The sequence below is a fragment of the Theobroma cacao genome, chromosome 9 (assembly GCF_000208745.1).
Source record: "Theobroma cacao cultivar B97-61/B2 chromosome 9, Criollo_cocoa_genome_V2, whole genome shotgun sequence".
NCBI lineage: Eukaryota > Viridiplantae > Streptophyta > Magnoliopsida > Malvales > Malvaceae > Theobroma > Theobroma cacao.
The window spans coordinates 34,483,308-34,506,245 of NC_030858.1; the positions used below are offsets into that span (position 1 = coordinate 34,483,308).

Consider the following 22,938-nt stretch of genomic DNA (forward strand, 5'->3'; position numbering starts at 1 on the left):
CATGTTTAGTTTGATTTTTTTTCAGCTGATCTATCTCTTAAAAGTAGAAGTCGAATCAAGATTTTGAAAACTCTTAAAAAATAGTTTTTTATCTAAAAAAAGAGTTTTTGGAAAAATTCCTTCATTTTTTTTAAAACACACCAGCTTTTAAAAAGAATTTTTCTAAAAATATCTTCATCTATTAAAAATAATCTCAACATTACCCTCTTAAAAAATACCCCTCTCTTCCAATCAATGCTCCTCTCCCTCTCTTTGCAAATCACCTCTCTCTAACGCAAATGGTGATCTCCCTCTTCTCTACCTCTCCCTACAAAGACTACCAAAAAAAGCAGAAAACCCAATAACAAAATAACAAAATCTAAGATTTTTTTATTCTTACAAAAATTAAGAAAAAAGAAGACCAAAAATTTAAAGCTGGTCATTTTTATTCTTTTTCTTATGGATTTGTTTTTCATTTTCTTTCTATTGTTCTTTTTTGTTTTTTTTTTTTAGAATCTCTCTTTATTTTTTAATTAATTATCTTTTAATTTTGAAATATACATTTAAGTTCTTGTTAAATAGCTTAGAAAATCAAAGCTATCGTTTTCGATTCCTAGTAAATATCTTAGATCCATTAAAATTGTTGAAAGATCATGATTGAGTGGTTTCCTATTTTGGGTTTAGATCACCATTTGGTTAATGAACTAGTATGGATAGCTCTACATCCCAATAGTCTTATCTGGTTACTTTTGTTTCAATATTGTCTTTTTTCTATTCCAAAGTATAGATAAATATATTGAGGTTTGATCTTTATCGGACTTTATTAAAATTGCAAATGATTAGAAATGTATCCAAATAATTAACTGTCAGTTTCTTAAAAACTATTGTCTTTTTGTGGATATGACTCATGGTAATTTGTCTATTTTCAAGTTTTGCTTAAAGTGTTGGATGATTTGTGAGTGACATATACTTGTGTGAATTTCGAGGATCTTTTGCCTTGTTATGCATCTTAGTCTAATTGTATTTGGTGTAATACGTATGCTGTCCTAATGGACCATTTTGGCCAAATGATCAGTTCTTAGATAGTAATGACACAAGATTTATTGTTCTATGTCTTGTTACAGTTTATGGCTAGCCAAGAAACGCCTCTACCTAATTATAAAATTTCAGAAAACCAAAACATAATGCAAAGTGGGATTTGGCTACTATCAAAATCTTACTTCAAGTTTGTACGGATAAGATTTGTAAGTGTAGAAAACCAAGAATTTCATTCACAACTAAAAGATAGGAAGTTGTAGTAGAGGAATTTAATACTCGTGCTAATAAAAACTATACCGAAAAGTAATTGAAAAAAAGACTGAATAGTCTAAGGAATGAATGAACTTTATGAAAATAATTGAAGGGTAAAGAAACATGTTTGGGTTGTAACCATAAGACGGGAAACATCGAAGCTTATACCACATGGTGGGAAGCTAAAATAAAAGTAAGTATTTTAAATTTTTATGTTTCAACTACTATAAATTATTTTATATATGCTCATAATTTAAAAGTTTCTTACTCTTTGATGTTTGTGTAAGCCAATCTAAAATATGTTAAATTTCGGTGTATCACGAGCTGGAATAGGATGATGAATTGGAATTTATATTTAGGGATACAATAGTTACCAATTAAATAGCATGGACACCAGCAATGGATGTACCAATTGAAGATAATGCCAAATTTGCAAATTTAACTCCATCACAATATAGTGTTGAATCTAATGTTAAAGAGATCAACTGTGATAAAGATGGCAGTCTTATAGTAAACATCCAAATCAAGAGGAAAAGAATGATGCCAGAAGAAATAGGGAAAAAAGTGGCAAAGGGTAAGGCAAAAACTGAGACTACAGCAAACTTGCTAAGAACATTAGAACGATTGTATGAGGCAGCAGCAAGTCATAACATAATTGAAAGGGCAAAAATTTCAGTGTCATCTCAAGCCACAGGACAATATACTATGCCAGAGTGCATCCGAGCATTGAAATCTCTGCAAAATGAGGGTGGATTAAGTGCAGAAGAATTTAATTTTGCATTACAATTAATTAAAAAGGAAGAAAATAGACTCGTTTTTATTTCTTTGCCAGATTTAAGTGATGAGCTAAAATGGATTCTATATGAGCATAATATATCAAAAAACTATGGTGGGAATAATTGATTAGTTTAAGATTTGATTTGTTTATTTTAGATTGATGTTGAACTTTAAACTATTTTCTTTTTTGCATTTGTATTACTTGTTATGTGTAATTGAATTGATGTTTGAAAGAATTTGCTATTATCCATATTATATTTATTTGAATTGTTATTTATACTATTTGATTTGTTTAAAATAATATTTGTTTTTTTAGTTAATATAATTGGATTTATACTTATGTATTTTGATATTGTCAAATAGATGTCTTCTAATGAAATCAAAGCATTAGTACAAGTTGTAAAAAGAAGAAAATGTGTAAGGTTTTATCAAAACATTTGCAATTGTATATAACATGAAATATTTAACGAAACAATGAAACGGACTCAATTATTTTGATGGATGGAATTGGGTACGTGAAACTTTACAAACTCTAGGTAAAAGTTATAGAAAATCTTTGCAATTGCGCCTCCAATGCCTTAGTTTGTCATAGAAATGACATTTGTCATTATCCCTATTTTTTTTCACTTCTCCAGTAGGCTTTTTACCTTTCGAAGTTAATGCCTTTTCACCATTGTATTTCTTAGAAAATTTTCCTTTTCTTATTTTTATTTTTCTTAGAAGAAACAAGATGAACTGAAGGCTTCTCCTTTGCAATGGTGTTATCTGCCTGTGTGAGTATATTCAATAAGCACGAAAGAGTTACCTCATTCTTGTTCATGTTGAAGTTCAACACAAACTGCGAATAGCTCTTTGGCAACAAAAAAAATACAAAGTCTATGCTCAAATCATGATCCACAACTCAACCTAATTGCTCAAATCGAGTAATATATCTTATCATCTTAAGCACATGAGGCCTTATTAGGCTTCCTTCATACATCTTACATCAAAACAATTCTCTTGAAATGCTGCATCTTTCTCTGTGACTTTCTTTATCAAACATTTCTCTAAGGTTTAGGATAATATCCCGGGCATTCATAGCTTTATGTTGCTTTTGAAGATCTTGAGCCATACTAGCCAACATCACACATGTGACTTGATTGAGATCATCCATATAAACTTTATAGGCCTCTTTTACCTTATTTGTAGCATCATTGCTAAGTTCCTCGAGAACAAGACAATCTAAGACATAAACTTTTTTCTCTTGTTTGAAGACAATCTTGATATTACGAAACCAGTTAATGAAATTTGAGCCTGTCAACTTGTTTGTATCAAGTATGCTTCTAAGTGACAAACTATTCACCATGATCGATTTATATTCTATATAAATCAACATATATAAAGCTTAGTCATTAACACAAATTATGTAATCATAAAGACAAGGTTTTAGAATCTTATATGATTATTCTCAATATTTTATCAAAATAATAACCCTTTTCTAATATTTCGAGAAATTTACCTTTTAAACTCTTTATTGAACTAGGACTCCTTTCATCCCACCATGACTTTGAGTGACTCAACAAGCCATAATGAAACTAATTAAGTAAGTAACTTAACTTACTGATTGTATCTTATACAACTCTTAAATTAGTTAGGTGACAACTCTTTGTCTAAATGCATCATATACATTGTACCTAACTATACCTCTAATACTATGTGGTCATGTGTGACACATCTGAACAACATGGTACTAATTGAGTAAGACCTACCAATAACTCAAATGTACTCGTGTAGAAGTTTGGCCTTTAGTGACTCAACAAACCTCCAATTAAAAGATCAGTTTCGTTATTTTGTTATATAGTGGAAGGTAACTTTTTGACTCAATATATTAATGAGAGATTTTATTTAGTAATTTATTAATTGAGGTCTCATTGATTTCACATTGTTGACTTGCATTGCATTTATCACATTTCATATGTATCTCATATAAATATATATAGTGAAAAATAAATCTATCACATGCCAACTACTAGAATAATTATGGACTTTACTAATTCTAATTTCCTCAAGCCATTAAGAAAATTAGTTGGTCAAATTTCTAGGAGATTTACACAAAGCACCTTTGGATCTCCATCTTCAAGTTACATAAATTTTTCTATCTAACCTTAGTTTTACACTTTAATGTAACTAATTACATTCTATAATCAAGAAACCTCGAGTTACATTCGAGGAGAGTTTGGTGATAAAAGAATTTTATAATCTAGAGAAAATAAAGAAAATGCAAGGTGCGTAGATCCTATTAAGACCGGAGAAGAGAGCAATGATGTTACCTTCCGCAGTTCGTAGGACTGCCCCGCAACTCCCGAGGGGCCCGGTTATATCTTCGTTTACTTATGCATAAGAGCAACTCGAAGTGGAACTTTTTCTGTTAAACCAGATTTAAGTCGAAGTTTTTCATACAATTTGTTAAGGGAGCTTTTGGAAGAAGCCTACTTGATAAGATCATCAATGGAGATCTGGTCTTACATTCTAAGGATGAGAAAATTACTGTAGAATGGGGGTGTTTCCGGTTTGACGTAGCCAAGAAGGCGAATGACTCTTTTTGTTTCTTTTAAGGGAAGAAGGCTAAGGAATTTCTTTGTCTTTCTTGCCAGAGAAGAAAGCTAAAAACTTGGTGTCAAATATAGGGTGGTGCATGACTACATATCTATTATATTCAGCAAATTAAATGTCGCAGCTAACCTTTACGACTCATCATTAACCTCTACAACCAGTTGCTCTGATAATATATAGGTGCGGACAAGTCAGTCATGTTCGCGAGGGAGGGTGGATTTGATATCAGAAACTGACACAACAAAAAGGACATCTAGTTTATTATTAATTTAGGTACCAACACAACAGAGCCACATATATAAAAGACACGATGAAGAGCAAACACGCAATACCAGATAATGTTTAAACAAAGCATAAAACAAGTCCCGCAAAAGCAGTCTGAAATTAAAAGACACCACCTCCCACTTCTAAAATGGTACCTAAAGCCTAAAGCAGCAAGCACAGATCAGGAGCTTGCTATGGGTTTCGGCGTCTGGTCTCATTCTCGAGGATGGTTCTCTCCATCTATTAGCAAGAAAAAAACCATTGTTAGGGTGAGGATACATATATCTACGTACGTACATACATACATACATATATATATATATATATATTAACATGTTAACTAGATTGAAATGTATTGACTCTATCAAAAGTATGCTTGATGATGAAGAATAATGTTGTGATTTAGGCCTCTAGTGATTCTTTCTTCTTTTTTTTTTTCTCTTGTATGTTTCTTGAGAGATGCTTTTTAACCCTAATCCAAAAGCATACCACCTAAACCAGCCAAACTTAAAATAAATCCTTATATCACCTTATAGTCTCTAAACAAATATCATAATTTGGTAAAAAAACTATTGTTAAAAAAAAATTGGGATGAAAATGATTGTTCCCCTTTTGTTTGGTGATAAAAGGTACATTCTTTACAGCTCATTATTATTTCAAAGTTTTTACCAAATATATCACATTATAATTAGGCATTACCTGGGATATGGCATTGAGGCATCCCCGCAGAGTATTGTACTCCTGTTTCATCCTCTCAAAGATTTCAAGGCACCTACATAAAAGCATATACAGCACAAACCTTAATTAAAAAGATTATGATTTTATATATATAATTAAAATAACAATTTGGTAAGATAACAAATTAATTTAACACCTCTTACCTCTCCTTGTCCCTGTTTTCACTAGCTTGTCGAAGCTCGCGACAAGCGAGGGCCATCCTCTGACCGCCGATACTATATGATTTCATGCGTAACATAATATTAATACATACATTTATCATTAAATAAATTCGGTGTATATAATTATTTGAGAAATGCAATAGAATAACAAGGAACTTCTATGTGGGCAAAAATTGCAGGAGTGGAAGTTAAGATCGATGTTGTGTAATTTATACTATTAAAATGCATCGTATATTATAAGAGGTAATTAAATTATTATCCATAGAAAAATATGATGAGACCAGTTAATATACATGAAAGGAAAAAAATTGTAGATCTTCATAACCTTTTGTGTTATGAGCAATGATAATAAGTATTTACTTTATATAAATATAGTTTTAATTTCAAATGTTTTTAGATTTAAATCATTAATTATATCTCATGTATACTAATTACCAATGATCGATTTTATTCAAATTTTTAATGATTTAAATAATACATGTCACCACACGCGTTATAAGCGCGTGTTTAAATTTTTAAAGAGACTTTCAATTCCAAACAGTTTGGATTTAAATCATTTACGACATGTTCATCAATTGTAAAAGATCGATCTTGTTGAGATATTTATAACGTCTAATTAAACTCCCCATGCACAAACACGTCCAAACTAGAAAGAATATACATAATTAGTGATTGCCTTGAGAAAATTTACTATATGTCACGTGTGTGTGTGTGTGTATATATATATTTAAATATGAATGTCATTGCTATTTTACGTAGATATACCTCATACTATGAATAGACATGTAAGTATTCTAGATAAGAAGCATGATCATATGAATAGACACGTAAATATTCTCGTTAGGATGCATGATCATAGTTACATCCTTATCACGTACATATATATATTCTTTTTGTTAAAGAACTGAAAAAAAGGCATAATATAATTAGCTATGGAAATCCCTTCTCATTTATGGAATAAATCTGAGATACCTTGAGCTGCTGCCTTTGAGCTGGTGAACAAAGTTGATCACCTTGGCAAAGTCCACAACGGGTGCATTCCTGTTCATATATAGATCAAATGCATATGAGTTATATATATATATATATATATATATATATATAGATCGAAACCAGTTACTGTAAAAACTATGAAATCTGTGAAGTAAAACGTACAGAAATCTGGTGATTTCGGCAACCCCAATCTCAGCATCCTGGCAGAACATGGAGATCACTTCCATAACAAACTGAGGATTTTCTTCGTTCTGCAACGCCTTCACATGGTCGAAGTGATGATCAAGCACGCCCTACAAGGAACCAAACCAAAACAAAGTGAAGATCTTTCAAACGAGTTTATTACTCTTTATTTTACTTCAGTTCCTAACATTAACATCATTAAAATAACCAGCCTTATTCATTAATGATTTCTATATTTACTACTTCCTTGAGTCGATCTAGTTAGGTCCAAAGAACACCTAAAAACATAAACATCTCTGGGGCCTTGTTTTCGCTTTGTCTATGGTTTTTCCTATGGTAGAACACAGCCGTGTAAGGGAGAGCAACATGCAACGGCAAATCCCTTGATTTCTTCAACAAGGAAACGAAAGCAAAGTGAAGTAAACCCAAAAACATCTTTTAAAACAGATAATCAATGAAGAGAACACATCAAAAAAAAGAAAAAAAAAAACGAAAAAAATACCATTAAAAAAAAAGAGAAAAATACTTTTAAACCTTTTTCTAGCAGAATATATATATATATATATAGATACGATAGATAGATAAAAGGAAAACAGAAACACAACCTGATCATGCATGGACTGGATGTAGTTTTTGAGCTCTTGGGAAAGAGTAGTCCCCACCATTTTTTCTTCTTCTGCTTCTTTTTAGCAGAGAGAAAGAGATAGATACAAAGAAACGTGAAAGGCCAGAACAGACAAATATAGAGAGAAAGGGTAAACGTTTCTCTCTGTAAAGCTTAAAGTAAGTCTCAGCCTCTCTCTTGCTTTTTCCCTGAAGTACACACCACCAGTCCGAGGGTTGAGGAACTATGTGAGGGTATTAAGGATAAATATACATGAAGAAAGAGAGAATCATACATGTACAAGCGTATAGGTGCAGAGACATTTGTGGTGAGAATGCTGAAATCAAAACTGGCAGCGTCGTCTTGGTTTGGCAGTCATAGCTGCACTACTACTCAGGTCAGTTACAAACAAAATGACAGATAAGACAACAAAAAACAATAACCACGCGCCTCTGTACAGGGATTATTGGCACCACGCGCCCTTAAAACCCTAGCCTACGCCAACGAATACTAGGCCCACAAATAAAACATTCCTAACGACCCTAATCTTATAATTTATCCGCCTATTTCTTCTAGGCTATGGGGTAAACGAAGAAGAGGGAGAGAAAGCATTTGGGGCAATTAATAGAATTACATATGCCATTATTTTCTAAAGTTAAGTTATAATGAAATTAACAATTTGACAATGCATTTTAGTTGTATGCATGTCCTGTAGCACATTTAACTGTTGGAATAAAACATATGTGTGTGTGTGGGGAGGGGGGATAGATAAATATATGCAATTATGTCAAAGGGGAAAATAGTATTGGAGAAGCAGTCATGTAGTTCAATCATTACTTCAATCACTAGTTGTCCATAATGTCTTCCCTTTGCACCATACACTGAATAACAAACCTGCCACATTGATGCCAATTTATACTGAATTAGGAGGAACGGAACCCGAAGAAAAACGGCTCGAAGCCAATGAAAAGCATGTTTATAATTAATTATTTGGACAGTTTTTACATTGAATAAAAAGGTCAGTGATTAATTTTTGAACAGAGAGGCTACCATATTTGGCATGGTCAAAGAGAAGTGTGTTGAAATTTGTAATTTAATAATTTTGCTTCTGTTAAAGGAAAGGTGTATAAATTAATTTAAACGGCACAAGTACACCATTATAATATATATTTTATGTCAGTCAGATGCAAAATAATGGCAAAGTCTTAGCAAAGAGACAACTAAATTCCTCCAATTTTTGGCACTCCTAGCCCTATGGTGAAAATGAAATGGACAGCTAGCGAGCAGTCTCCCTGGATGGTTGGATAAGTCATTAGTCAAATTGAAAACGATGTCTCTTTTTTTTTTTTTTTTTTTTTTTTTTTTTTTTGCCATTCAAAGCTTATCCTCTAAGGGTTGGGTTCAACTTAGACCTCACCTAGAAATAGGAACAATTTTCGTTTACGTCTCAAATGTTAATCCGAATGAAAAAGTGTGGTGCGCCGAAGTTGACCAATGTTAGTGAGATTAGGACGAGCCGACTGCATGCCTCTTTACCCCACTCACCTCTCTCATACTAATAATATTCCATTTTATAAGAAAAATCTATTCACTATCTATTTCCAACCATAGATGCAGTTGAGGCTTTGAATGCAGGCTTTTGTCTTTCCATGTACAGTATTGCTGATACGCAAAAATTCCTACGCTGTACGCATTTAGAGGTATAATAGCTCTCAGCCTGTCCTGTCTCTACACTTTTGCAATATGATTGAAAACGCCAGTTCTGCTTCTGCACTTGCCTTGAACTCACCATTTGTCAGATAACAATAGTGACAACAAACTGAAAAGATTGAAAAATGCAGACTGCATGTCTTTCAGTGAATGCCAAACTAGTGACTGGTTCGGAAGAAACGTCATTTCGATTTTCCTTCAATTCCATCTGTACACAGACACTCTCTTCTCTCTTTTAGTCCATTATTTATCTACACCCCCCACCCCAAGAAAAAAAAAAATTACAATGGCAAAAAAAAAAAAAAAAAGTATACCACATCAGGTGCAAAATCATGTCAAAGTTTTAGAAAGAGACAACTAAATTCCTCCATTTAACTCAAGGTAATTGTCACCAGGCTAAAAATAACCTATACCCAAATTTGGTACCAATACCATGAAATATTGAACATCAATTCTACAGGGAAACTATTGTACATTGACCAAAAGTCAAAATTCAGTGACCTTACACAACACTGAAGATCAAGAGCTCTTGGTCCAATGACTACATAAAGGGCGGAAAAACCTCAAATTCCAATCATGTGTAAGCCTGATGAACCTGGCAATGTAATACAAAATGTGAGCCAACAGCAAAATTTTGGACTGATAAATTGTGCTAGCATGGAGTTAGTTGAAACAAATTAGCATATGTATATACATGGAAGATGAACATTATAGAAATGAAAAAATTAACACGGATCAGTAATAAAAGGAATAACAGCAAAACAAACAAAAACCTTGCCTGAGACAGTCTCCTGTGGCCAATATTGTCAATGCAGGTCACAAACAATATCTAGAAAGACTCACCACAGACATGAACTCTTAGGATTTTGGGACAGTAACATTTAAGATTTTTACATCTTGATATGGCCTGTCAGCTTTGTCTGTCTTCACTTTCTCAATAGCCTGCCAACAGTGCATGAGAATCACGTATGTTGGTCAATCTATATTAAACATACCAAGACACTGTGCATCCTAAGGTTCCAAAGCTCGACATATGGAGCCTATTAACCCTAAACCTATAATTTATATTTTTTTCATCTTTTCAAGAAAAGTAGAGTCAATAAAACATATAGAATCCTCCTCTCATGTGTGCCCATGTGTGCGCAAAGAAGAATGTAATAAACTACAACACATATAATACTCACTGCAGAGATGTAGGCTCAAATTTATACCTGCACAACATCCATTCCCTTAATGACTCTCCCAAATACCGTATGCTTATTGTCCAGCCACGGAGTAGCCACCGTAGTTATAAAGAACTGAGAACCATTTGTATTAGGGCCAGCATTAGCCATCGACACAGTGAAAGGCCTGTCATGTCGTAAGCTGCAGGGACAGAATGTTTCATCCAACAGTCAGTTGAGCTATAATGCACCTTAGAAATCAAATATATGACACAAACCATAGTATGCCATAAGACTAATGATCCTAATAACCTCAAGAGTAGCATCACAAGTAAACAGGCAGGTAGTCTATAAATTCAAAGATACTTGCATCCTTGTTTATCATAAAAATTCCAGCCTAATGCCAAATCATCTGTATCTACAATAACATCTGTAGAAAGCCAAAATGGTTACCTTTTGTGAAACTCATCCTCAAATTCCCTTCCCCAAATAGACTGTCCACCAGTGCCATCTCCCAATGGATCTCCTGTTTGTATCATGAATCCTTTGATTACACGGTGAAAGATGAGATTATCATAATAGCCATTCCGACAGTGTGTTGTAAAGTTCTCCACAGTTTTTGGACATTCTTCTGGGTAGAGTCTCATGTGAACATCACCCATTGTGGTGTGCAGTACCTGGAAGAACAGAGCTAATCAAGAAAGAATGCAAGACATGCACATAAAGTAGATAAAATAAACTAAAATATGTCAGAAATGAAAAAACTTAATCTAACCCTACCCTGGGAAAAAAAAAAAAAGAGGGAAGAAAAAAAGGAGGATGGTAAAACTAGCACTGATTTTGGCAAAACTATTTTCAAACCTCATTTTATATTATTTTTCTGGGCCATTTTCAGGAAAATTAGAAAATGTTGACACCATCCAATAAAGATTTTCTACTAATTAACTGTTTCCTACATGCCAGTAACCTTTTAACTTCAAGGACACTAATGATTTGGTTAAGTCCATGGAGAGAAAAAGGAGAAGAAAAAGAGAAGGAGGGATATAAAGAAGTTCCTTTGGTCCCCTGTGATAACATTGTTCTTAAAAGAGTTTTCAAACTAAACCATTCTTAGGTAAACTTTAAAAATGTTTTTGAATGTTATTCATTTTATTTATGCTCTCAAAGATTCAAACAACACTCTCTCATTTTTTATTAAATTTTGTTTTATTAAACTTTCTTATTGTTATCGTAATGAATGGAACTACAGAGGTCATAAACATTTCTTGTCTGCCCTTCCCATGCACGTTACAGAAAGAAAACTCACCACATTGTCAGGAAGAGATGTTGTAACTGATTTTCCAATGTCAGATACAGCCAGAAGCTCATCAGCTGGGGGCTTTTCATTGAACACATCCCTTCCTTTTGTTGCATCTTCAGGTTCTTCTGGTTCTCGTCGACTATATAAACCATTAAAAACCATCAAAGTTAATCAAATGTATTCAAAAGGTAAATCACAACTTTAACCAGAAAAAGTAAACAGGCACCTCAACTGTCATGGTGAAGTTTATTTTCAAAGAAACAACCAGTGCAAAGGCACACAAACCAAACATGTTACAATGTCTTCAATATAGATGTCAATACACTATCAAGCTCAATTTGTTATCCAAATTTACGTATTGCTATGAGCCTATGACATCAATAATCCAACATCAATTCAGACTTCAATAACATGAATATATCTATGCTGATTCAACCATGTAGTGTTTAGAACTCAGCCTTTGCAGCATGATGCATTATAAGGAAAATTCTAAATTCAAACATGCCATTATCAGTCAGTAGAAGTCTTATAGCATATTCTTGTACCTGAATAAATAGATCCTATGTTTCTTGAAAGCACAACACAAGAGTGTTGGATCAGTTAATGGCTCTTTGCTCTCATTGACATTTGCTGCGGCAGCAGGAATTTTTCTTACTTTCTTGCTGCTTCGATCTCCTTGATATAATGCAATTCTCAAGAATCTGTCATTGCTCTCCACCTTCCCAAGTATTCGAGCAACTTTGTTGGTGTGTAAATTTACCATCTATCAAAAATGATATACAAGGAAAAAAACAAGAATTATAAGAGAACGAAGAGAGTATAAAACATTTATACTTATTGCTGGTTACAAAAATGGCTCAGCTAGTTATTTTTTGTAGAATCTATTATCAATAAATTAACTTCTTACTTTTATCCCAAGAAGAGTAGCATATATGAGGAAATTAGAGCTTTCATCAAAAACTGCATTGGGTTGTGGTGCAGTTTCAGTTTTCTCCATTTCCTTTTCAACAGCCATTCTTCTACCGAAGTCGATAGCTTCCAGCCGATACATGGGAGAGTCACTTCTTTGAAGATCTTGGGCGACCTAATCAGAAGAGTTTTGAACATCATAAAAAATTCCAAAAGCATCTATATAAAAAAACAACCATTCAATAATTTTACCTCAAGCGATTCATCATAAACTCGCCTTAATTTACCAGTTCTGAACCAAAAGACTCGTATCCTACGATCAGGTGAGGTAATAGAAAATTGCTTACCATCTGGGCTCACCTGAACAGGAATAAAATACAGTATTCATAGCAATCTCCTTTAAAATGAGAATTTAAAATCAAAAATTGTAAATTTACAAAAGCATACAAAAAAAGAATTATAGCCATAAAATCCACAAAAAACCAACTTCAATCATGGGTATAGATTGTACCTCAATGGAAGAAATGGTGGTCTTGCATTTTGCAATTTCGAAGAGATTAGTATCACTTTTTAATCTAAAATTGACCCTGCATGCACCACATCTTAAAATCAAGAAATGGAAAACTGATGTGCATCTACAAATGATATGCTCAACATGTCTATACCATAATCAGACTACAGCATTGGTCTATTCTCTGTAGCAATGGAAAGAAAGTTTCTAGAGTAATCCAAACAATAAATAGAAGTTCATCTGTAAATGGTTGTTGAAAAATGTAACTCAACCCTGTAATAAAAGTACATTGCTAATGGTAATATGTGAACATCAGCACATACTCGTTTTCTGGGAACTGAAGTGTGGCAGGGCTCCAATACTCGATAATTCCCTTCTCATCGGCAGATATTACACTGTCGAATACAGAATTGTACCTCATTACTTTTACTGGGCCCAGGTGTATCTGGAAATTATGAGTTCAAACAGGGAAAACAAAGCAGAAATTGTTAAACATACAAATAAATGTAAATATATAATAAATATGAGTGCAAATGCATGGCTATATAGACATTTTCATGGATGATAAATTAAACAAAAGGTGGAAGAGTTTTAAAAATTCTAAATCGTGCAAGCTTTCAACATAGTTTCAGATACCTCTCTTGAGTTGATAGGTTCGTTTGAACCAGCTCGTGCATCATATATATGAACAAATGATGAATTTCTATCACTAATGGCAAGCTTAGCTTTGACATCCCCTTGCTTGTAGACCCATTCAACAGCACCAGGAACATAAGGTAGTCGAAGCATGACCATCATGTCATAGTTGACCACATCATATACCTTCACAGAACGGTCATTGGAAATTGTACAGCAAAGCAAACCATCTGCACTAACCTGCATAGCTGAACAAGTCATGGTTGATGACCGCAACAAGCTAACAGAAAATCGAATAAAGAATGATAAAGACTAAAGAAAGCTAAAGGATGTGCTGCTTCAAATGAAAAAACTTTTGAATGATAAAACAAATCAAGCAAACCACAACCACAAAATGCACAAACATCCATAGAATTCAACCATTCACTTTGGAGAAATGTATCTTTCACATCAAAGCCACATATATAGGAATTATTGAGAGAGAGGTAAGTAAAAGCTAAACCATACTGATTAAAAGTCTTTAATTGTTGTATTTTTGAATTTTGAGGCAACATTTGCTTTCATATTATAATAACAAAACACTTAAAAATCTTACAGCTGAAGTTGTTGGTAAATTCATGACTCTTGAAGAAATGAACGATTAAAACAATAATTAAGTCAGTATAGTCCTCTAAATTGAGTATGTTGAAAATCTCTTTAAACAACAATCATGGGACCAACATAAAGATCAACAAACCCATAGAAAGCAAAAGTCATAGTATTACAGAAGATAATAAATAGACCATGCATAGACTAGGTGGACTTGCAACCTAAGGTAACCATGGGCACATTATCCACAAAATAAGGATTCACTATTTAATAAGAAAGCTGTGACAAATGAAATTGGACAGAGAAATTAGAAATTACTTAACACAATTCATAGCGGCTGCCATAACAGATCAAATTAACACCAATGTTTACTTCAACTTTTCATAGTAGTCCTATATAATAATAAAGGCTAAACAATGATGCAGGCCTATCAGCAGTACGCAATTATTAATGTACATGTAAAATACCTATATTAAGCTACATGCAATAATACTATCAACTAAAGCGTGGATCAATTGAAGAAAAAAAGAAACAAAGAAACAAAGAAAGTTTAAACAAAACATTCATACAGTCCAACAAGGAGAAAAGCTCACCGCTAAACCTTCAATGGGACCCAGGTGGGATCTAAAATGCTTTGCAAACTCGATCCCAATAGCCTTTTTCTTCCAAAATTTCAAATGCCCTGGTTTAAAATAATAAATAAATAATTTGAAGGACAATCACCAAGTAGTCAGCAAAGGTATAAGCTAAATTCTTTATGTCAGCAATCAATGAGGAATTCATATTAGTACTAGTACCCAAAAACCCTACATGGAGAAAGCCTCAAATTTTACTAATAAAATTAAACCAAAAAAACTTATATTACAAAAGAGGAAACATTTTTACTCGAAGTAAACATGAGAAATGGGTCTTTTAGACATTGTTTATCGATGTTGACATCATATAACTCACCATCAACACTTCCAGTAATGAAAAAATCTGCAGATGATACAGCGACATGTGTAACCACGTCACGATGCATATAACTTTTCTCGTACCTGCAAAGCACAATAAAGACATAAGTCAAGAATTCTTACCTCTGTTCACAACTTCAATCTATTAACTTGCCTTATAGTGGTAAGAAATCAAGTCTTGCTATTTGCTTCTTCTTCTTTTTTTTTAACTTCAGGAAACAAAAAGCACAAAGCTAGAATTCTAAAACCCTAAACCCCACAGAAATGAAAATAATACGGAATTTATAAAACACTCATTAATCCATGATAAAACTTCAAAATTCCACCAAATAAATAGATAATTGCTTAAAAAAAAATAGAGAGTTACTGAAGACGCGGAGAATGGAGATAGTTACATGTTAGCTGAAGGAAGGGAATCGAGATATGCTTGTTCAAACAGGAGCGGACGCTTGGGTCGAGCACGAGGGGCGGGTCCGGGTCCTATTACCGGCTCCTCGTCCTCCCCGGCTGTACTCAAATTCGCGTTGCCGTTTTGTGGTTCTTCCATCTGCGTTTTTTCCTCTTTCACCCTTTTCCTCTTTTTCTCTTCTGAGATACGTAGAGAGAGAGAGAGAAGAAGATGAAGAAGAGAGAATTTAGCTCAATGGGCTCAACTGATGGGTCCAAACCAGGATCCGCTAAGCCAAATCTTAGCTCAATGGGTTTAACATTAGCCCATATGTTTCTCTACTTGAAAGAAACTAGCCCAATGGCAATTTGAAATGCTAAAAGCATTTAATTTTGTGTGGTGGGTATTGATTTGACTTAGCGTGGTAGAAAATTCCAGGGAGACAAGAATTAGAAAAGCATTGTTGACGATGGAAGCCTAGATAAGACTGCTTTGCAGAAGAAAAGAATAACAAAACCCATCCGAAGGAACGACCAATCAAAGGCTAAAAGTGAAATGAGGTACGGGGGGGAAACAAATCTGCATGAGATGTCAGTGTCACTTCCATCTCTCATTTTTCTTCTTGAGGTGATTGTTTTCTAATTTGAAGTGAATGGAGTTTTGTTGCATGACCCATTACGAAAAAAACAATTCAGACATGCTGAAGAGGAAAAAAGAGAGAGAGTTAGGCATGCGTGCTTCCTTCTCATGCTATAGAACCATTACTCACATCTTAAATTTTTATAATTAGAAAGAGCCCTCATCATTAGATAATTTTTCATGCTTAAAATGTGGGTATTTGGAAATGAACAATGCTAAACCGAAGGTAGACGTTGAAACTAAATTCTGCTATGACGGAAGAAAAAGACAAAAGCAAACTACTCATTAAAAACATCTGACAAGGAAATAGTTCCAACTTTCAGACTAAGTTGTAAAGATAAAGTAGTATTACTATTAACTGCTTAGATACCCCAGTATGGCTCGATTGCACAATGTGCCAATAAAAAGAGTAACACGAGAAAGATAAATTAAACCTTTTGATGGCATCATGTAATGGAAAGTACGCGGGGATCATGTGAGAGAGCCCTATCTAAGGGGAAAACTGAATTTTCCCTCATGCCAAAGACCCACATTTTCCCTACGCTGTAAACAAGATCACATGGTGGGGGCAATGCTCTTTCACAACCAAACACACACAAACAAAGCAACAATTCCCCTCCCTCATGGTTATGCCCATTCTCCGGTCCCCCACCCCTGATCGGTGGACAGCCTATCAAGCGGCGCCACCGGCTTTCCCCTCCCCAAGTCAATATGGGTATTTGTTTTCATTTGCATTGTCGGGATCCAATGCTGCGGCATTGACCTCAACACATAGATGACCTAAAAACGGATTGATAAGATTATCTCATTTTTATGTATCCATCACTAAGCTGCCATGAAATATGAAATATGGGACAATGCTGCGAGTGAAAATCGGATACAAAACGCAATTTAACAATACAAAGAGTTTTGATGAATATGTTAGGGGTAGTTGTCATGGCAACAAATCTTACAAACCTGAATCATTTGTCCCCCTAGCCAATGATATCCTGCCACGTTAGTAGAGATGAAGCTTTCAGTCTTTTTTATCTCATCTCATATATAATATATAAGTGAATTTACATATGCCTGCGCTAAAGATGGCCCCAATTGGCGGCATGAGCAGTTGGCAACGTGCTTTGCCAAAAGAGGATGATTCCAAAAGTCATTATCACCGGTTATATGAATGCTATAGGGATTCTTCAATTTTTCTTATTTACTAATTTCTTTACTTCACCTAATAATAGTCCACTGGGGTCTCTGGACAGCTTTCGTCTGATACAACTTCTCTACTAAATGGTGGTGGTACATATGGTGGGTGAGTGCATCTTAGCAATGCCCAGTTCACCCCTTGGAAAAATGGGTGGTGCTTGATGGCTGATGCACCCATCGTGGACCCTAACCGCCTTGCAGGATCCTTGACCAGTAGCTGGGAAATTAGATCCTTAGCCGCCGCAGGCACTATGGGTTCCTTAGGGAACTCAAGGGCTCGAGCCACAATGTTAGCTAAGGTTAACTCATGGTCCACACCCTTAAATGGTGTTACCCCATAAAACAGTTCATACATAAAGATCCCCAGTGTCCACCAATCCACAGGGCTGCCATGGCCCTCACCGGACACAATTTCCGGTGCCAAGTACTCGTGGGTCCCGACGAAAGACATGGACCGGACATCAATGGGCTCGGCCACAAACTCAGGTCCACCGCGGTGGCCAGTCTTCTTTTTGCGTTTGCGTTTTGGGTGGAAACATGACACAGCAGGTACTATACAATTTGGGATAATGCATGAAGAGGATGTGAAAGGAGGATGGTCAATAGGATAGTCGCTTTGCGGAGCTGGAACTGGTGGTTTCTGGCCAGAAATAATCTGGGGTGTTGGTGTGGAATCATCGCATTTTAACGAGAGGTCAAAATCCGTCAGCATAATATGACCGTCTGATCGAACAAGCACGTTTTCAGGCTTTAGATCACGGTAAACAATCCCCAACATATGAAGGTACTCTAGAGCTACCAACACCTCTGATGCGTAGAACCTGCAGACACCAAGAAATATAATCTTGTATTAAATATCAGAACCAACCAACAAAAGCAACCAACAACCTATAATTTATTCAGTCTCATCATTGTTTCATTAGACTAATCAAGATCAACAACTTCATAATACTACAATCTTGAGCCAGGGTCCACGGATACCTGGAGATTAAGAGACAGATATACCCTTTTTCTTTTCCTTTACCGATAACAATTGTAGACAAGAAAATATTTGAGATGCTCAGAGTGTCATGTACTTTTTGATCACATTAGCCAAGGGGCATGAGGACCTTCTACGATTATTATTTATCCACTGCGAGTTTAAACTTGATTTACACACTAAACTTAGACAAGAAATTATCTTGCTTCTACCTCTACTACATTATGCATACTACGAGGGACCTACGTGTCTCTTTTTCAAGCTCCCCTCAGAATCTTTTCATGCAACACATGAATGTTATGAGCCAAGAATCTTTCAAATCAAGAGTGGAGAAGCATATAAAGCAATCAAAAGTTCCTCTAACTTGTGTCCTTATCTTGCAGCATATTCACATTGCTCTCTTCCTAGATGTTCCCTAGTATTTGCGTGTGTCTTAGAATGGCATAATGCTCACAAAAGTATAGAACATATCTGAATCTGATTCGTTTTCAGTGGAATACTAATAAAAGATATAGTGGGAGTGAGTATCAAATAACAATTGAATTTATTTATGAATCTACTAGAAATAGAACTAGGAATATATGGTAAATAAGATTACAGTATAAATATAAAGAATATTTCCTTATCAATCATATGTATTATTGTATAATGCATACCCAAACATTTGCTATCAATTATGCATGTAACTACTCATTATCAAAGCGAAAAGATTTGCAAGAAGATTTGTTGTCCTCTCTTTAACCTTATTTTGCTGAATATAAATCCTTTGAAAGTCCAGTTAAAAATTGGTTGGTTATATAAGCATCTTATCATCGTCGTCATTATTAGTATTGAATGGTTAGGTGGCACGGACAGGAGACTAACAAGAGAGGGTCAGGAGGGCCAGAGAGCTATATGAAAAAAACAGGGTCTACCGTCATCAAAGCTTAAACTTATAAAAACAAATCCCAGAAATCCAGCAAAAGAAAAGGGAATTCAGATTACTTGATTCAGATTTCCTGGGATCAAACAAAAGGAAAAGAAAAATTCTTGTTTGATCACAACTAAGAGACATGCATCATGCATGTATGGCCTCACTAGTCACTAGTTACTCCCACTAAGATAGCCGCCGAAAGAGAAACTGCTGGGTACTTTTTTATCATGAAATGCATATTAAGGATAATACTACTATAAGATGCACAACTTGCTCTAGTGGTAATCCTATTCTCATTAATTTCTCATTTTCTGGACTACCAAATAGTGCTAATTACAGTCCAGCCCCATATCATTCGTGTAACAATTTCCTTAACATAACTACTGCAATATATCTTCTTTTCCCGAAATTTTAACCAAAATAAATTCGGGCGCTTTATTTATAAATTTTAGAAACGTGCACCCTAATTTCTTAATAAGTACTACACATGCAAACCTTGGTAACATTTGTATTAATTAATACATTCTTAAAGGAGTACCAAAGTTAAGCCCCAAAAAATAATCGAACTAGCACATAGTACAAGAGTAATAATTAATCAAGCAAGAAGCTAAATCATCGGCTCATCATATGACCCTGCCGTGCGATTGAGCTGGCTCTCTCGAAGACAAATCTAATCTAAAATAAGTACTTAACTCCTTCCAAAATTCACCATTTCGCATTTGGACACGAGAAAGGAAGCATGTGCATTAATTGGCCCTCGTACCCAAAAACTAAACGGTGGCATTGATGCGATATTGTAGGCACTAAAGTCAATATCTGTACTTAAAATACGCGTCCCCAAATTATTGGCTTACAGGCAAAAATAGTCAAATCTAAAACACGTTTTGACCAAAATAGCCAACCCGGATCTACCGTCAATCATAACGAGAATAACGAAATGATCTGATCCGAATTACAGCGAGAAACAATCAACGGGACCCCACCCCCCCTGACACTCCACCAGGTTGTGAGCCCATTTCCACCCGATCAATCACTCTCAAAAATCCATAAACGAAAATTTAAAAAAATATATGGTTTTTTAAAAAATAAAAAAGACGTTAACGGTTAACGGAGAAGTTGTACCTGACGGCGGATTCAGGGAAACGTTTTAGAGGTTGACGTTGACGGAGGACGTGCAGATCGCCACCTGGACAAAACTCCGTCAATAAACAGAGCCATTTAGGAGAATCAATAGCGGCGTAAAGCGAGGGTAAAAAAGGATGGTCAAGTAATTCGAGTATTTCCCTCTCAGTCCTGGCTCTCCCTTCTTTACTCCTGGACGCTAGCTCTTTCTTGTCCATCACTTTCGCCGCAAAAACGACTTCGCTTTTGTTGTTGTTGATGTTGTTGTTGTTGTTGTTGCCGTTGTTTTTGTTTGTGTTGGTGGCATTGGTGTCTGGAGGTGGAGGTGGCGATTTGAGTTCGGCTAAGTAGACGGAACCGATGTCGCCGGAGCCGAGGCGGAGGGCAAAGCGTAGGTCGGCGAGGGAGAGAGAGCCGGAGCGGAGGGGTTTGGAAGAAAAGGACCCGTGAGCTGAGGGAGCGAGAGAGGAAGAGCCGGAGTTTGAGGCGGAGCCAGAGCTGGTGCTGCGGTTTATAGTTGTGGTGGAAGTGGAGGTGAAGCTTAGGCTTTGGAGATCGTCGGCCAAGTCGTCTAGCCACGGCTCCATTGTTTACAGCGAGAGAGAGAGGGGTTGGGCGAGAGAAATGAAGTGAGTGAGAGAAAGCCGGAGAACTGTGTTTGATATTTGAAGGGCTGATGGGTCGGGTTTGGACTTGGGAATTGGGTTGATAGGGGGCCCAGATTATAGGTTGGATCTTGATTCGCTGCCTCCTCTGGAAATGGGGGCCCTCTTAAAAGCAGCGCTTGGGGATCAAATAAACAGGCCAAAGTCTGTATTTCTTTTTTAAGAAATAGTTTTTTGACAGAAATTAAAAAACCTTTTATTTTTTTAAGTAATTTCTTTTTTGACTCCCGGAAAATAATGAATAAAAAATGAAAGAAAATCGAGCAAGGATGAGATTAATGCTGGATTTATGTCCCAAATTCTCACGATTGGCTGCCAGCGTGAAGCTGAGTTGTATAGACAACCCTATTTTAAGGATTATGATTAGGAATATATGGTTTTTTATAGTTAGGTCCTCAGTCAATATTCAATATCTAAACTTGGAATTAAAAACTTGTACTAATTAATTAGTTCATTATAATAAAATTATTTTTTCAACTACAAAAGATAGAAAATAGGAATATGAAAAAAGAAGAAGTTAAAATCAAATTTCCGTATCATGTTCTAAATTGTTAGTTTCAATTGAATAAATGTTTTCTTTCCCTTTTGCTTCCACAAATTGAATAGATTAATAATTGTGTAATTGGGTGTAAGGCTAATAAAAATATTAACAAAACTATATATATATACACCATATAACATCAATCACAAATTTCATAAATTTCAAGTTAATAATTGCGTAATTGGGTTATGGTTTTGCTACAGAAATTAAGTGAGAGGTAAGGTCACCGTCGTGCAAATTATATCTTTCACCTTCCTTTTCCTTTTCAATCGTATGGAACCTTTACTACCTTCAACTAATCCTCTGTCCCCCCACTGTACTTATCCCCTTCTGCCTTACTCACCAATATTATGAGGTGAATTACAACCATTCATTAATTTCACTGGGATTACAAACTGAGATATTGTGTAAGTAACAAATAACTTCTTTTAGAATGTCAATAACTAAACTCACCTACCTAATTAATCGTCTAATCCCCATTCCCTCAATCCAAAAAAAAAAAATTATGCATTTTCTTCTTCATGTTAATTACTATTAAAAGATATAAAAATAGTGTAATTATCATCTATTAATGGAAGTTTCTTAATTAAACAATTTTTTCGCAAACTTGCTTGTCCATAAATAATAGTATATAAATGTTAGCATCAATGCTCCGACAAAGACAGTGTTCTAGAAAGCTATTTCTTAATTATCTTCTTATTCACCGCTACCACCAGCACCACTAATAGCGAGTTGTTGACTCAGATATAGATAATATGTACTGATAAGCATCCTCTTCACCATTATTACTAATTAACTTGTTCACCTTTTTAATCCTTTTTTTAATGTTTTTTCTGATTTGGAAGCGATAGACACCCTATTCAAACCACCACCAGCGCTCCTTGATTACGGTCACCTGCAGACCTAGCTTGTTTCACATCAAAGCGGGGTAGGCTGTATGATTAGTACAAATATACCAGGACAAAGAGCTCAGTTGTGGATTGAAAAGCTTGAATAGTCCATGTCGAATTAATGCTTTGATTGATCTGCTCGGCTTATCTTACCCTCGGGAATATTTTTCCAGCATTTATAGCAGAGGTTTCCCTATTATTTTCATTCATGTTTGTATATGAAAATGACCCATGATAAGTAATCGGATTTAACGTATGG

The 22,938-nt window shown here is 35.1% G+C and overlaps 3 protein-coding genes across 6 annotated transcripts; all 3 read right to left on the reverse strand.

The window, feature by feature from the left end:
- Nucleotides 4,872-7,948, reverse strand: LOC18590364 (histidine-containing phosphotransfer protein 1). Its single transcript, XM_007015823.2, has 6 exons — nt 7,583-7,948; nt 6,957-7,087; nt 6,774-6,842; nt 5,784-5,855; nt 5,602-5,674; nt 4,872-5,142 (listed from the first exon to the last, which is right to left on the reverse strand). Exons 1-6 carry the CDS (start codon nt 7,640-7,642, stop codon nt 5,095-5,097), a joined length of 453 nt encoding a protein of 150 aa, XP_007015885.1. The 5' UTR covers nt 7,643-7,948; the 3' UTR covers nt 4,872-5,094.
- On the reverse strand, nt 9,625-15,944 carry LOC18590365 (peptidyl-prolyl cis-trans isomerase CYP71). Of its 4 annotated transcripts, none has more exons than XM_018128220.1 (14): nt 15,747-15,944; nt 15,350-15,435; nt 14,992-15,080; nt 13,811-14,050; nt 13,498-13,619; nt 13,175-13,250; nt 12,916-13,023; nt 12,662-12,838; nt 12,300-12,517; nt 11,761-11,893; nt 10,908-11,131; nt 10,503-10,656; nt 10,070-10,233; nt 9,625-9,886 (listed from the first exon to the last, which is right to left on the reverse strand). In XM_018128220.1, exons 1-13 carry the CDS (start codon nt 15,896-15,898, stop codon nt 10,150-10,152), a joined length of 1,863 nt encoding a protein of 620 aa, XP_017983709.1. In that variant the 5' UTR covers nt 15,899-15,944; the 3' UTR covers nt 9,625-9,886; nt 10,070-10,149. The 4 variants fall into 4 exon arrangements, with proteins under 4 accessions (XP_017983709.1, XP_017983710.1, XP_007015888.2 ...); XM_018128221.1 differs by having other exon boundaries at nt 10,065-10,233; nt 15,747-15,898; XM_007015826.2 differs by lacking the exon at nt 10,070-10,233.
- Nucleotides 17,240-21,309, reverse strand: LOC18590366 (serine/threonine-protein kinase D6PKL2). The gene is made up of 2 exons (XM_018128254.1): nt 20,584-21,309; nt 17,240-18,390 (listed from the first exon to the last, which is right to left on the reverse strand). Exons 1-2 carry the CDS (start codon nt 21,168-21,170, stop codon nt 17,595-17,597), a joined length of 1,383 nt encoding a protein of 460 aa, XP_017983743.1. The 5' UTR covers nt 21,171-21,309; the 3' UTR covers nt 17,240-17,594.